This window comes from Arachis stenosperma, chromosome 6, assembly GCF_014773155.1.
Source record: "Arachis stenosperma cultivar V10309 chromosome 6, arast.V10309.gnm1.PFL2, whole genome shotgun sequence".
NCBI lineage: Eukaryota > Viridiplantae > Streptophyta > Magnoliopsida > Fabales > Fabaceae > Arachis > Arachis stenosperma.
The window spans coordinates 131,995,908-132,009,750 of NC_080382.1; the positions used below are offsets into that span (position 1 = coordinate 131,995,908).

The 13,843-nt window shown below is 29.6% G+C and overlaps 1 protein-coding gene across 3 annotated transcripts; it reads right to left on the bottom strand.

Annotated features, from left to right (window-relative positions):
- Nucleotides 1-3,840: 3,840 nt before the first annotated feature.
- LOC130935064 (SAGA-associated factor 29 homolog A) lies at nt 3,841-11,231 on the bottom strand. 3 transcript variants are annotated; one of them, XM_057864620.1, is made up of 9 exons: nt 10,602-11,231; nt 8,856-8,977; nt 8,327-8,420; nt 8,022-8,095; nt 6,906-6,982; nt 6,672-6,757; nt 5,778-5,831; nt 5,103-5,256; nt 3,841-4,261 (listed from the first exon to the last, which is right to left on the bottom strand). In XM_057864620.1, the coding sequence occupies exons 2-9, from the start codon at nt 8,974-8,976 to the stop codon at nt 4,244-4,246; spliced, it is 678 nt and encodes a 225-aa protein (XP_057720603.1). In that variant the 5' UTR covers nt 8,977; nt 10,602-11,231; the 3' UTR covers nt 3,841-4,243. The 3 variants fall into 3 exon arrangements, with proteins under 3 accessions (XP_057720603.1, XP_057720606.1, XP_057720604.1); XM_057864623.1 differs by having other exon boundaries at nt 5,089-5,256; XM_057864621.1 differs by lacking the exon at nt 3,841-4,261 and adding an exon at nt 4,981-5,010.
- Nucleotides 11,232-13,843: the final 2,612 nt, after the last annotated feature.

Genomic DNA, 13,843 nt, shown 5'->3' on the forward strand with positions numbered 1-13,843 from the left:
TCTTCTTTATCCTGTTTTGTAAAAATTAATATATCATCAATGTATACTAAAACAAATTCATTTAATTCTTTTAGATTTTCTTCCATAAATCTTTGATAAATACCTGGGGCTTGCTTTAATCCGAATGGTAATACATTCCATTCATAAAGTAACACACTTGTTGATTCTTTTGTTGGGCAAGTAAAAGCAGTTAATTTCTTTGTTTCTTCGTCTAAACGAAGTTGCCAATATCCTGATTTTGCATCAAGAGATGAAAACCAAATTGCTCCCTTGATTTTTTCTAAAATAGAATCTTTTCTTGGAAGTTTATGAGCATCACCAATAGTTGCTTCATTCATTTTCTTATAGTTTATTACCATTCTTCGTTTTTCCCTTTTAATTTCATTATTGTTTTCAACGTAAAAAGCTGGAGCCGCATGAGGACTTTTACTTAATCTTATAATTCCTTTTTCCAAAAGATCTTTACATTCTAATTAGAACTCTTCTCTATCTCTTGCGGAATAAGGAATTTTATTTGGAGCATTTATCTCTTTTGTGGGATCTTTTAATTTAATGCTTACTAATTCGTTATTTGTATTTTTAATATCTAAAGGATTTTCAGCACAAATTTCATCCAAAAGTTCTTCTATCTTTATTTCAAGATTATTTTTTGGAATATTTATCTGAAAGTATAAATTTAAATAACATGTTTCTAATATAGAAAATATTTTAAATTTTAAGATCTTATCTATAGTAGTAGTTGGTATTTTTATACGTTTTGATTTTTGATTTATTGAAGAATCGTGTGGGGCTTTTAAAACTATATATGTTAATTCTTGAACGAATGGATGATATAGCTTTAAAAAGTTATTTCCTATGATAAAATCCATTCCAGAATCTAACATATATATAGATGGAACAATGAACCTATAATTTTGAATAAAAATTTCAACCATCTCTGCTTTTTGGTCAATTTTATGTATTGATTTGTCAGCTATTCTAACTCTTAATGGTTTCTTTAATTTTTTCCAATCAAGTTTTATATTTGAACTAGCAAAGCATTGTGTTACCCCAGAATCTATGAAAGCATTTATAAACTTTTCTATTATTTTTATAGTAATAAATGTAGCATTATTACTCAGTCTCTGAGTCTGTTTTCGAGACATATTCAAAAATATAGTCTAAGTTATCATCAGATTCTTCTAATGGTTCCATGGAACAAGACTTAGCAATTTCTATTTGTTTAGTAAGATCCTTTTTATCCTTCTTTTTCGGGCATTCATTTGCGTAGTGTCCTTCTTCTTGGCAATACCAACATTTACAATTTTCTTTTTTATTCGGGCAATAGTTATTTCTTTGTCTTTTGTTTTTATTGTTATTTTCTTTTCTAAAATATCTCTTTTTTCTTCAGTTTGGATAGTATTTTCTTTTTCTAAATTGATATTTTCTTTTTCTTTGAAAATTTTTATTAAGACCATATTTTTGAGGTATCTCTTCATTATCCTGACAGCAAATTCTGATTATATTTGCAAATCTTTTTTGAGTTGCTTCTTGCATACAACGTTCTTTTATTTTCTCTCTTATTGCAGAGGTTGCTCCACCAAAATTATTTTCAATTGTTCCTCTATTTATTTCTCTTATAAATCTTCCCATTATAAATTCATTAGCAGGATATGGAAGTTTTGTTATGTACATACTAAGATAATGATTTTTATCTTCTTCTTTTAATTTGTAATAATATATTCTATATTCACATATATAAGATTCCACATTACATAAATCATATATCTGAATATTAGCTAAATGGTTTTTTGCTTCTTGATATTCTTTATTATAGACTTCTTGTCTATGATCTATAATATTTTTTCCAAAAAATTCTTTATATAGAATCATCATTATATATAATATCTTATCATAAGCTGTTGTTTTTGTTTCTAATTCTTCTATTATTTGGTTTTCTATTGATGTCATATAATCTCTTATAGTTCCTTTAGTATGAAACCCTATGTAATTCCAAATGTCTCTTCCAGACAATTCACTAAGTTTTGGATTAGTAAAGGCTTCTAATAAGAAGGAATTTAACCAGTTTTCGAAAATTTCTTTTTCGTTCTTTTTGCAGTCTAAATCGAGCATTCTTTCTCCTTCCATTTCCTGGATTTTAGGAACGTATTTTGATGGTATTTTTGTATATTTTGAATCTTTATTTATAAACCCTTTTTTAAAAGCATAATTATCAAAACCTGTTTCCCATTTAAACTGAGATTGATTATCCTTAGATGTTCCAGCTTCATTTTTTACTTGTATTGGAATTGCTGGTTCTTCGTCACTTGAATAATCTAGAATGTGTTCTTCATTTTCTATATTTTCAGAATTAACTAACTCTTCTTCTATTTGAAAACCATGTTCCATAATATTATTTTCTTGAGCCATTTTTAATTGTTTAAAAAGCATTGTAACTTCTTCTAATTTTTCTTCAATATTCATAATTTTAATAGTGGTTTTACTTTTAGATCTGTTATGTTGATTATATTTTGAAGTTTTTCTTCTTTGGGATTCTCTTTTTCTTTATCCCTTTGAAATTTTATACATACTAATATTTCTTCGAGCATATCTACTATAGAATTTAATTGTGGGTTGAAGGTATGATAAAGATGTGGAGAATCATTTCCATGGTAACATTTTTTAGAAATTCCGTGTGAAAAATAAGTTTTTTCAGGTTTTTGAAGTCCTTCAATAAAACTTATAGTAAAATAAAGATTTTGAAAAAAATCATTTTGTATTGATTTTAAGAATTCGGTGTCATTACAATTAACATTAGTTAAAATCATTAATTTTTGATCTATTAATTTTGATAACATAATTATTTCTTCTCTTAAATCTTCTAATTTACTTTTTCCATTAGGTGACGCTTTTCTTTGTGAAGAGTTACGGTTTTAAGTGAAAAGTGTAGTTTTAGGATGTGTGGTTTAGATCATTAAATCTGTAAATCTGTACAGATTTAGATTTGTACCATATAGTTTTCTTAACATGAGATATCATTTATCTTCATGCTTCTTTTTACAGGTACAAACTTTTCCATGTTACTGTATTTGTTCTGATTATGGTGCGGTCTGTTTAAAATTTCTTCGCCTCTCTGGTGTTAGAAATTAATTAAAAACTCATGCAACGTAAAATAGAAATTTAACAGGGCTAATAGTCAAAATAATGTCTAAAAGATCACAAATTCATTAATTTAGTTTTTAAAATATTAAATATCTCAAATTATGAAATTAATACCTAAAAAATAAAATATAATAATAAGTCAAATTAATCTTTCCATAATAATCTGTTACAAAATAATTATATGAGATATCATCATTTAATTAATAAAAAATCCATCTAATTTTCTATTCAAATATTTGAGACACTCAATCTTGCGAAGATTAAAGAAGATTAAAGAAAAATGTTAAAAAAGTCATTAAAATTTATTTTTAGCTATTAACTTAATTTTTTTAGTCTAATATATTTATTAATCTAATAACATTTTATCCTATTATTTTAAATATTAAAATATTTTAAATACTAATAACTAACTGATAACTAAAAATAATAAATTTTAATAACCCTCTAATATTACTCATGATTAAATTGACATGTGCAAACTGCTTTGACTCTTATCCAAAATTTAAAATCTTTAGAAAAGCTACTTCATTAAAGATTATAAAGCTTTCACCAACTATATTTTGGATATTTTCATTGCAATAGCAGCACAAATAAAATACAATTCATTCTTCTCGATCAAATTCTTCTGAAGTGAAGTTGGTAAAGTAAAAGAATTAAATATATTATCACTCTTAAATTAAAATAATAAAACTCATATAATAAAATTTACAAATTCAATAGTAATTAATTAAATTACTCATTTTATCACTTTACAATCTCCTCACTTAAGAAAATCTTTTTCCCATCCAAACATAATATTAGTCAGTGATCATTACACAAAAATGAGAATATAACAAATCATATTACACAACCAGCACGTAAAGCAACAACGCCATTCCTACTTTATACACAAACTATAAGGGTTGTTCATAAGTTTGGGTTTGGAGTTCGGAGCATTTAGTCTAAAATTTACATTACAAACCTTTCATTTCCTCCCTTTTTAACCCAACTCACAAACCAACCCTAAATTGCTTAAATTCATTGGCGATGGCCCTCTGGCAGAGCAACCACCTTGTGGAAGGGAACCGTCCTTTGAGGCAAAGACCCATCTTCTTCATCATCATCAAATTCCAACACATAGCTGCCAAACACGTCAGAAGTTAACAACCATAACATAGTGACAACACAATAGTCAATAGTGCAGTTGAGGAGTGAATACTTCAACAAATCAATAATATTTCAATACTAAATATTGTACTATTTCAATATTAATAAATCATTGCAAACTTGAAGTCAACAAATCATATTTCAAATTTTCAATGCTAATAACTATGTCTAATTAATTTAGCACATTTTCTTTCTTTTCATTTTACATAAAAGGTGAAGATGATGAGTACATGTAAGATTAAGAATAACTTAGAAAGTATTGTACTCTCTCAATTTTGGTAATTTATAAAAGTGTAAAATAATCAATAATATAAATTATAAGAGTACAGAAGAAAAATGAGTAAAATCTTATATCAATTATAATTGGAAATAAAAATAATAAAATAATAAATTTGGTATGAACTTATACTTTAATAGTTAGAACAAATACAACTTCGATAACATTATATTATGCAGTAAAATACCAAAGACTACACATATAGTATTCTTGTCAAGAAAAAAAAAAAGAAAAAAGATATATATATATATATAATATATATATATATATATATATATATATATATATTATATATGGTGTTGAAATTTGAACCAGCCTCATGCTATCAAATGCTGTTTTCTTCTTATTCTTGTCTTTTTCCTATCTTATTTAAAAAGATTGCCCCAGAACATGCACAATATTGCTGGTTAGTACTCAGTAGCATGTCAGCATCAACAGAATTCTATCTAGAAAGGAATTATAGACACTACAACTCACTGGAAGTTAGACGAAAAAACAAGAAATAATCCCTTTGAAATGGAAACAAAGAAACCATTACCTTGCGATGGCCATGTACAACTGTTGCTTTGTACAGTGCAGTAGTTCCTGGATAGACCGCCAAAACATGTGAGCCTGGCGGGAAATCCGGAGCACCTGAAGGATCATTGCTCTTTGGGAAAGGAATTATATTTCCCATGGGAAGCTTGTATTGTCTGAATGGAGCAGAAAAGAACCCATGTTAAGGTTAAAAGCAACACAAACAGGACACTATCAGAACACTATCAAAACCAATGTATTTCTTCTAAAAATTGGAAAAATCATATGTTGATGGATTTTATTAAAAGGTTTAAACTTCGGAATTTTTCTGTATACTTTTTGAAAACAAAATAAGATGAAAAGAAAAGCAAATAAGGACCTAAATCACAAAAGAAATAAGAGAAGGGATCACGGTGGGCATTGGAAAAAGAGAGCAAAAAAAAAGTACAAAAGACTGAAAAAAGAAAGAGGCATCGTGCCTCAAGAAAAAAAATGAAAATTGCTGCAGAATTCTTTTTTCTATATTTATATTTTGATGCAATCTTTTTCTAATTGGTGCAGAATATTTTTTATTTTCTTATGCAATCTAGTCCTTATTGATGCAAATATATATTATATTAGTTATTAGATATGTTAAGACAAAAATATGGTATTCACACGATTTAAAAACAAAACAAAACAGTTTCTCTTAGGTTACCTTTGGCCGCTTCCCTCTTCATCATCACCAGGTTCTTCATCTAGAACTTCAACTCTGTAAAATCATGTTGCGAAAGATTCAGCAAACAACAAAATGATGGTGATAAGGGCAATTACAAAAAGATTGAATGTCCCACTGGTACTATTCTCTGCATCAACAATTTGAAACCAGACAGACACAAGAAATAGCAACTAACGCCGAGAAATGTAACGTCTTCCAACAACTTAAAGATGGTCAAATAACAACTCATTCAATTAAGTACAGCCAAGCAGACTCAAGTTAACATCAAGCTCATGATTGACCTTTGTACTGTAATCAAAGGCTGAATCTAGGCAAATTAGGGGCTCAGCAAGCATATCAGAGAATAAAATAACAGAATCACCAAGCCCGATATTAACAAGGTTGTACTAACATAACACCTTAATATTAGTTACTCCTTGGCAGATACTCAGAAAGTTGGGAGATTTTTTGACAAGATATAGTACATTATCCTCCTTGGGAAACAATATGCCATAATTTATTGTAGGATCAACAAATTTATCTACTATAACAAAAACTCAGAGATAGGAATAAACACAATAAAAATACAAGGAACCTTGTTTATATGTTCATTTGATAGTAGAACTATGCTAAGCATATAAAATTATAAATCTAATAATCTGTAATAACTCAATTTGTCATTAAACAATATTCTTTCACTGGCTAGAATAAGCTCAATATGCATTTGTTAGAGCTTAATTCATGATATATAGTATCCTAAACTATATAGCATATCATATCAAAGCCATCTGGCAATATATTTTCAAATTTTAATATTATGCAAGCTGAATGTGAATTGATTTTTTATAGCTTGAACATAATACTTGACAACTTAGGTAAAGAATGTACACTTACTCTTTTGATTCCTTATCAAAATGGATCACTTTAACAACAAACCATTCATCCTTATCAGCATTACGTGGTGTGACCCTAGCTGCTACCTAAGAAGTGAGAAGCAAGAACAAATTAACCTAGTGAAACACAACATTCAGATGAATCATACTAGAAAAATAAATTTTATCAACAAATAAAACAGAAATTGATGTTCAATGATTTATATCAGTTAAACTCCATGGAAATTCTTCATACCTGCTCACCCTTAAGATTGCTCATCCTAGAAATATCTGACTCGGTCTTCACTCGTTTCCTTTTCTGCTCATTACCTTCTGTAACATAGTAACGGTAAGCACAAAAATTTTAAAAAAGAAATGACATCTCATTGAAACTTAAGTCATAATAATGCAATTTATGTTTGTAATTAAAGACAAAAATAGGTGCAAAAAAAAATATATAACATCAACTGAAGTATTTCATGAACCCTTTTACATCTTAACAAATTTTGATTCTCATGCTTGCAAAGCTCCATACTATAACTGAATGCCATTAAAAGCCATTAGCACAATGTTGGGGAAGCAATACATCAAGCATGAATTATCCAGGGTTAACAAGAGGATGCAAAAGCATTCTGCTTAATGAGTTAAAAGTTGTCTAAGCATCAATGCTAAATCATTGATCACTGTAGATGAACCCTACGTAGCTTTCCAAACCATTCTCCGTCCACCATATATTTAGAAAAGGAATAGATTAAAAATTGGATCAGTTAACACACTATCTTCAACTTTTAATTTAAAGTTACAGGTTAACATTCCCTCCTTGCCCCTTTCCTCCCTTCTTGTATCTTTGACTATATGAGATTCATGAAAATGGCAGCAGAGACGTCAACTATATTGATGAGTATCCAAAGCAGTCGACTTTTACCTTTTCCTGGAAAAGAAAAAGGAAACAAAAGAAAAAAGAAAATCTTATACAATCAGAATCTGCAACTTCTTTGAACAAATCTAGGGAAATTTGACATATAATAAGCCACAAAGATTGGTTGATTGAAAGACATATTATCACTCTCCTCATTTTATTTTTTCATACTTTCCTTTCCATGGAAAAGCTATGGTCTCACGCTTTAGATACTTGCCATGGTTCTATAATATTGGCCAATCATTCATTTATCCTGTGCCTATATATATATATATATATATATATATATATATATTGAAGCATCTATTTCTAATTATGGATGAATTATAATGTATAAGACTATAAGCTTAATTCAACGGACAAACATTTTATATGTCAAAAATACCAAAAAGAAGATAACATAAGCAACATTTTCAATAAAAAAAATCGATGTGTCAATAACTTGAGACACACCTATTCTTCTTCGTGGTTGACCTTGTCCTGAAGGCAGTAGTGTATCAAGTTGGTTTATCAGTAAAGAGGAAATTCTGAAACCAAAAACCAAATCAACAATCAACAACAATAAATTAATTTGAAAAAGAAAAAGATGCATTTGAAACAATCAATTATGGCATGGAAATGTTTAAGCTGGAACTGCTCAGTATAGTTGAGTCAATCCAGTTTTAGAAAATACATACTCGTGATTACAATGAATCAGTGAACAGAAAAGAAAATGCCATTTACATAAAATGCTTCAGAGCCATATACAATAAACATACTGTGCTTCACTATCTGAAAGATCTTTTGCTTGAGTATACAAAATTTTAAGCCTGGCTAATGAATTATCCCCAGGCTTCTCAACTACTTCAGGAGCTGCATCAAAATTAGAAGAAACTATCAACAATTGTACCCGAAAACTAATGATTAATTTTTAATTTAAAATTTATAGCATATTTAACTACAATTTCTCAGCAGAAATGATCGCTCCCAATATCTGAATGTCTCTCTATATTAGTATCACAGTATCAATATCAAAACACACATTTGCATCCAAGAATCATTGTTGACTGAGCCACCAGTAAAGGGGTTCAAAAATTAAAACATTCAAGAAATTAATGATATATATAGAAAGGCAAGCACACCTGACATTTAAGCTTATGCCTTAAAGTGGAAATTTTATTTAGAAATAAAATTTGCAATTACTAGAATTGCAAAAAGAAGCAATGACTGATTTCGACATTTATTGAATTGCAGAATGGATCAAGACACATCACCTAAAAAAACAAAGAAAGAAAATGATTGACTGACCTGTTTGAAGCTTCTTGTGGAGCCTGTTGATCTCAAGCAGAATATCCTCCTGCTCTTTCCTTAACCGATCAAGCTCCTTTGAGTTATCCAAGATTCCAGTAATGTCCGAAGACGACATCATTCTGATTGGAAAGAAAAACAAAATAAAACAAAACAAAAAATACAAAGAAATAATATAGCAGAATCAACTAAGGAAATTAGTAGCTTCATGGATGAGTTAGATGTGCCATGGATAGGGAGAAAGAGGAAGAGGGGAAGGAGTCGAGGCTCAAGAGACCTTTGTTTTTTCTTTGATTATTTTTAAAAAAATTTATATTATAAGTAGTTCTGATGTGACAATAGAAAAGTGGAAATCTTCCTTCTCCTTAGAAGAACAACCATAGGTGCGGAAATTTGGCTGATGTGGTATGTTTTCAACAACTTTGGGCATGCTTGGTTTAGAAACACCTACATGAGTTTCCCTCCTACAGCCACCAATCTCTCCAAGAAACCTTGCCATGTTTTTACAGTTTACTATTGTCATGGCATGTGTCATTGACCACTGGCTACTGTGGTTGAAAATCAAAGCCAATATATCTACAGCCATAGTTGAAATGTTCTCACCACTCACCTACATCCATTCAACAAGACCATGTCCCGTAACAATAGCAAATAAAGGATAAGTATTGGGCTATATAAAGGGAGTTGAGCAACACTCATAATTTTCTCTTCCAAATATACTAATTATTTCAATTCCTTTCATTATAGCCAGCTTGAAGGGAAGGAGAGTGCAAAGCTATAACATTCTTTCTCAGCCACTAACATTACCGATAACAAGGGTATAACATTTTTTCAAGTATGCAAATTCCTATAAAAGGAAGTCCTTCAAGCTCAAAAAGAGAAATTATTGTTTCAAGAGTTCATATTGTGTAATCTTTATTGGAAGTGTGTGAGAAATTCAAATAGTTTTCTGTTGTATCATTGCTAGAAAGTCAAGTAAGAAATTTGGTATAGAATCAGATGCAACAATTGCAAATCAAGGTTCGGAAGCAAAAATGAGAAATGACAGTTGAATTCAGGATCACATGACCGAATCAGCAACACCACATCACTCAGCAATAGAAATAGCAAATCACAAAACAATTGCAAATCAAGTACCAAACTGATCCGTCCATATTGCTCTTACTAATTATGTTTATGTAGATTGAAATTTCTTCAAATGACGAGAGTTCCGATTATTTTTACAGCAGAAGGAAAGCAAGCAATTTCAGGGGAAATGGCCTATCAAGATGCAGCAAATCCTATTATACAGCGCACATGACAAGCACAACAGAACCAAATTAAGGCCTTCCTCCTTCCATTTGTCTTTAATTAACCGCAAATGACAAGCAAAATAGAAGCAAATTAAGCCTCCGGAATGTTAATTAGTTTATTCTTTCATAAAAGTAACAAGGTATAATTCACACGCAAGCAAATTAAGGCTCTATTTGGGCAGAACTAAGCACAAAGAGTAAAGAGCTCCCGCTAAATTTAATCAGGTTTAATGAAACACTGAATTTTCATCTCATAAAGAGCAAAACTAGAACTAATCTAATAAAATAGCCTGATGAACAAAGAAATTTAAAAATTGAACTAATCCATATATGTTACCACATAACTCATCAATATTCAATAATTCATGAAAGTAATCAGAAAAACAATATCTCGAGAGAGGCACAGAAGACTAGAAAAGGACTAGCAGAGAGCAGATCGGAGGAGAGATCTGACCGGCGGCGAGCGAGTACGAGGAAGCGACGGAGATTGCGCAAGCAGAAAGAACAGCAGAGACAGCGATCTGAACGGCTGTGAGAGAATATTTGCAGCGAAAACAGAGCAGCGGCGTAGGCACAGAAATCTACAAGAGAGCAGACAGGTTGAGATAATTGACCGGCGGCGACAGAGAGCACAGCAGCAACGGCAAGAGCAGAGCTGCCGCGATATCTAATCGGCGGCCAGAGCAGATTTGCAGCAAAAACAGAGCAGCGGCGGAGAGAGGCACAGAAGAATAGAAGAGAGCAGATCGGCGACGAGCTCAGAGGTTGCAGCAGGTGGAGAGAGATTACAGAGCAACAGCGACGTTGAAGAGAGAAGAGTGACGGTGAAGAAAGAAGGGCAACAAAAGGACCAAAAGGGGCTTAGGGTTCGAACGAATCATCCTCGTCTTACAAGAAAAATGGAGTATAAGATCGAACATGAGGATGGAGATGATGACGGATCGAATCGGGTGAAGTGTGGAGACCTGTGACAATTAAAATTTCCAACCAAACCAGAAACGATTCAACGAAGATCGTCGAACACAGGCATTGCAACTTGAAATACACACGTATCAATTTAGAAAATCAGTCTTCAGATGCAGGAAAACACGTTAAAAATCAGTTAAACACTTAACTACGCATAATCATACACAAATGGATTTGGATTCTCTAAAGTTTGAATTTTATTTTAGAGAGTAAAATGTGATCTTTCACTATTTATTTTAGAAATGGGACTAAAAATGGATTTAAATTCTCTAAATTTAAATTTTATTTTAGAGAGTAAAAGGTAAAAGATCACACTTTACTCTATAAAGTACAAATTTAAAATTTAGAGAATCCAAATTCACCAATGATTTGGATTCTCTAAAGTTTGAATTTTATTTTAAAGAGTAAAGTGTGATCTCTCATTATTTATTTTAGAAGTGGGACCAAAAATGGATTTGAATTCTCTAAAATTTGAATTTTATTTTAGAGAGTAAAGTATGATTTCTCACCATTTATTTTATAGGTGGGACCAAGAATAAATATGAGAGAGAAACCATTCAAAGGTAGAAGATCACACTTTGCTCTCTAAAGTACAAATTTAAATTTTAGATGATCTAAATTCACCAAAAATAAATATGAGGGAGAGACCATTTAAGGATAGAAAATCACACTTTGGCCCAGTTTGGGTAACCAAAATAACTTAAACAATAAATGACTCTGGGCTCAGGATTCGGTGGTCCTAGAACCTTTGGACCACTTAATGATCCCATTAAAAAACATGTTTTTAGAGTTTTTTAACAATTGCTACATAGTCATTGAACTAATTTTAATTGTAAATTAACCCTATATATTTTATTTTATAAATTATTATTTTATCAATTATCTATTATATTTATTAACAATCAAATACAAAAACAACAACCAATTATATCCTCTATTGATCCTAATAAAGCTTTTGGCCATTCCAATCGATTAAAATATTAAATATGATCTCGTGACGTTCGTCCATGGCTTCTAAATCGTGTTTCCTTGAAATTCAATCGATTGGTTTATCAAAACAATCGATTGAATTACAGTGTATCACAAAACAATCGATTGAAAGTTGTAAGGTAGAATGGTTTTCGCTTAAACCAATCGATTGTTTATACTTTCCAATCGAATGAATGCCCAAAAACAATCAATTGTTTTTGTTACTCAATCGATTGAATTCACGAAAACAACATGGATTTGCCAAATACAATCGATTGGAAAGTGATGACATTGAAGTTTTAGCCAAATTCAATCGATTGGTAATGTAATCCAATCGATTGGAAGGTGATGAAGTTGAATTTTTTGCCAACTTCAATCGATTGGTAATGCTACCCAATCGATTAAAATGTGTCCTGCGCCTATTTCAATCTTGTTATCTTTTTAGAAATTATCTTATTATTCATCTATCTTATCTTTAAAATTCTATCTTCAATTTTTGCTGTTTTATTTTGATGCAGATAAACTAATCTTATCTTTTCCTTAATATTAATGTAAATTTTAAAAAATTGAATAAATTTATATTTATTTTGATTACATTCAAAAGTGAATTATATGTATTCTTATAATCAAGAAATATAGTTAACTTCTTTTATAATAAGTAAGTTTTTCAATAATTTAATTTATTAAAAAAATCTCATATTTTTATTTATCCTACAAAATAAAAATTTATATTAATAGTTTTGAATAAGACAATTAAAATAAAATATAAAAATAAAGCTTGAATAAAAAAAATACAAAGTTTTCAATCTAAAAATATAAAATAGTTAAAAAATAAAAAATTATTTAAATATGATTTTTCAAGACACTCTATAACTTAGATGAATAAATATTATTTTTAAAATGAATCATGATATATTGATACAAAACTTATTGCATGTAAATTTTTTTAAAAATTAATAAACTTCTATTGTTAATAACAATATTGGAACTTAAATTTGAATGCTAATTGATATTATATACTGTGTAAGTACTTAGAGTATATTAGAAAAGTACGTTAATAATTTGAAGAGAAAAATTATTAGTGTAAAATTATTTTTTAAAAAATTAATCCTTATTGAACTATTCTACTTTTATTCCTTCAAAACATATCTTAATAAAAATATTTGTAACAATAATTTACATCTAATAAGAATATCTTAACGAGCAGTTACATCATTCTGTCATGAGTTAATGCAAAATTTACAGAACGTGAGTACGTGATTGAGTATGTTGTTTTAGATTATAAACATAGGGGTAAAATAGGAAAAAAATAATCGACACCAAACCCTCTGTATTCCTAATATAAATTGTTATAGATAAGTATAGTTTCTTAAAATTTTGGGTGTCTAGGCCACTACTCGCCCCCTCTAGGTCCGTCCCTGATTATTAGCTAATTAATTAATAATAAAAAATAATAACATCTATTTACTTTTTAGTATTTCTCAATTTTTGTGAATTAATAAAAGATAAAAAAATATTTTTTCCTTACACAATCAATTTCACAGATAAAGTATCGAAACGAATAATTGCAAAATTAGAGATTCTATTCACTGACCTCGATTTTGTAATCAAAACGATGGTTTATTTTCTGAACACTATAATAAAAAACTTGATTGGACCTTTGCTGATTACTGTAATTAACGATGAAGAAATAGTGGTTATTAAATAGACGGATAAAAAATTAAAAAAAAAATTGGATATTGAGTAGATGGATGTTCCAAA

Excerpts from the sequence above, each read along its gene's own strand:
- LOC130935064 (XM_057864623.1), bottom strand. The coding sequence starts at position 8,976 with ATGATGTCGTCTTCGGACATTACTGGAATCTTGGATAACTCAAAGGAG. Across the intron at positions 8,096-8,326 it reads CTTTCAGATAGTGAAGCACA|AATTTCCTCTTTACTGATAA; the intron begins GTATGTTTATTG and ends TTTTGGTTTCAG. Across the intron at positions 5,257-5,777 it reads GAAGAGGGAAGCGGCCAAAG|ACAATACAAGCTTCCCATGG; the intron begins GTAACCTAAGAG and ends TGCTCCATTCAG.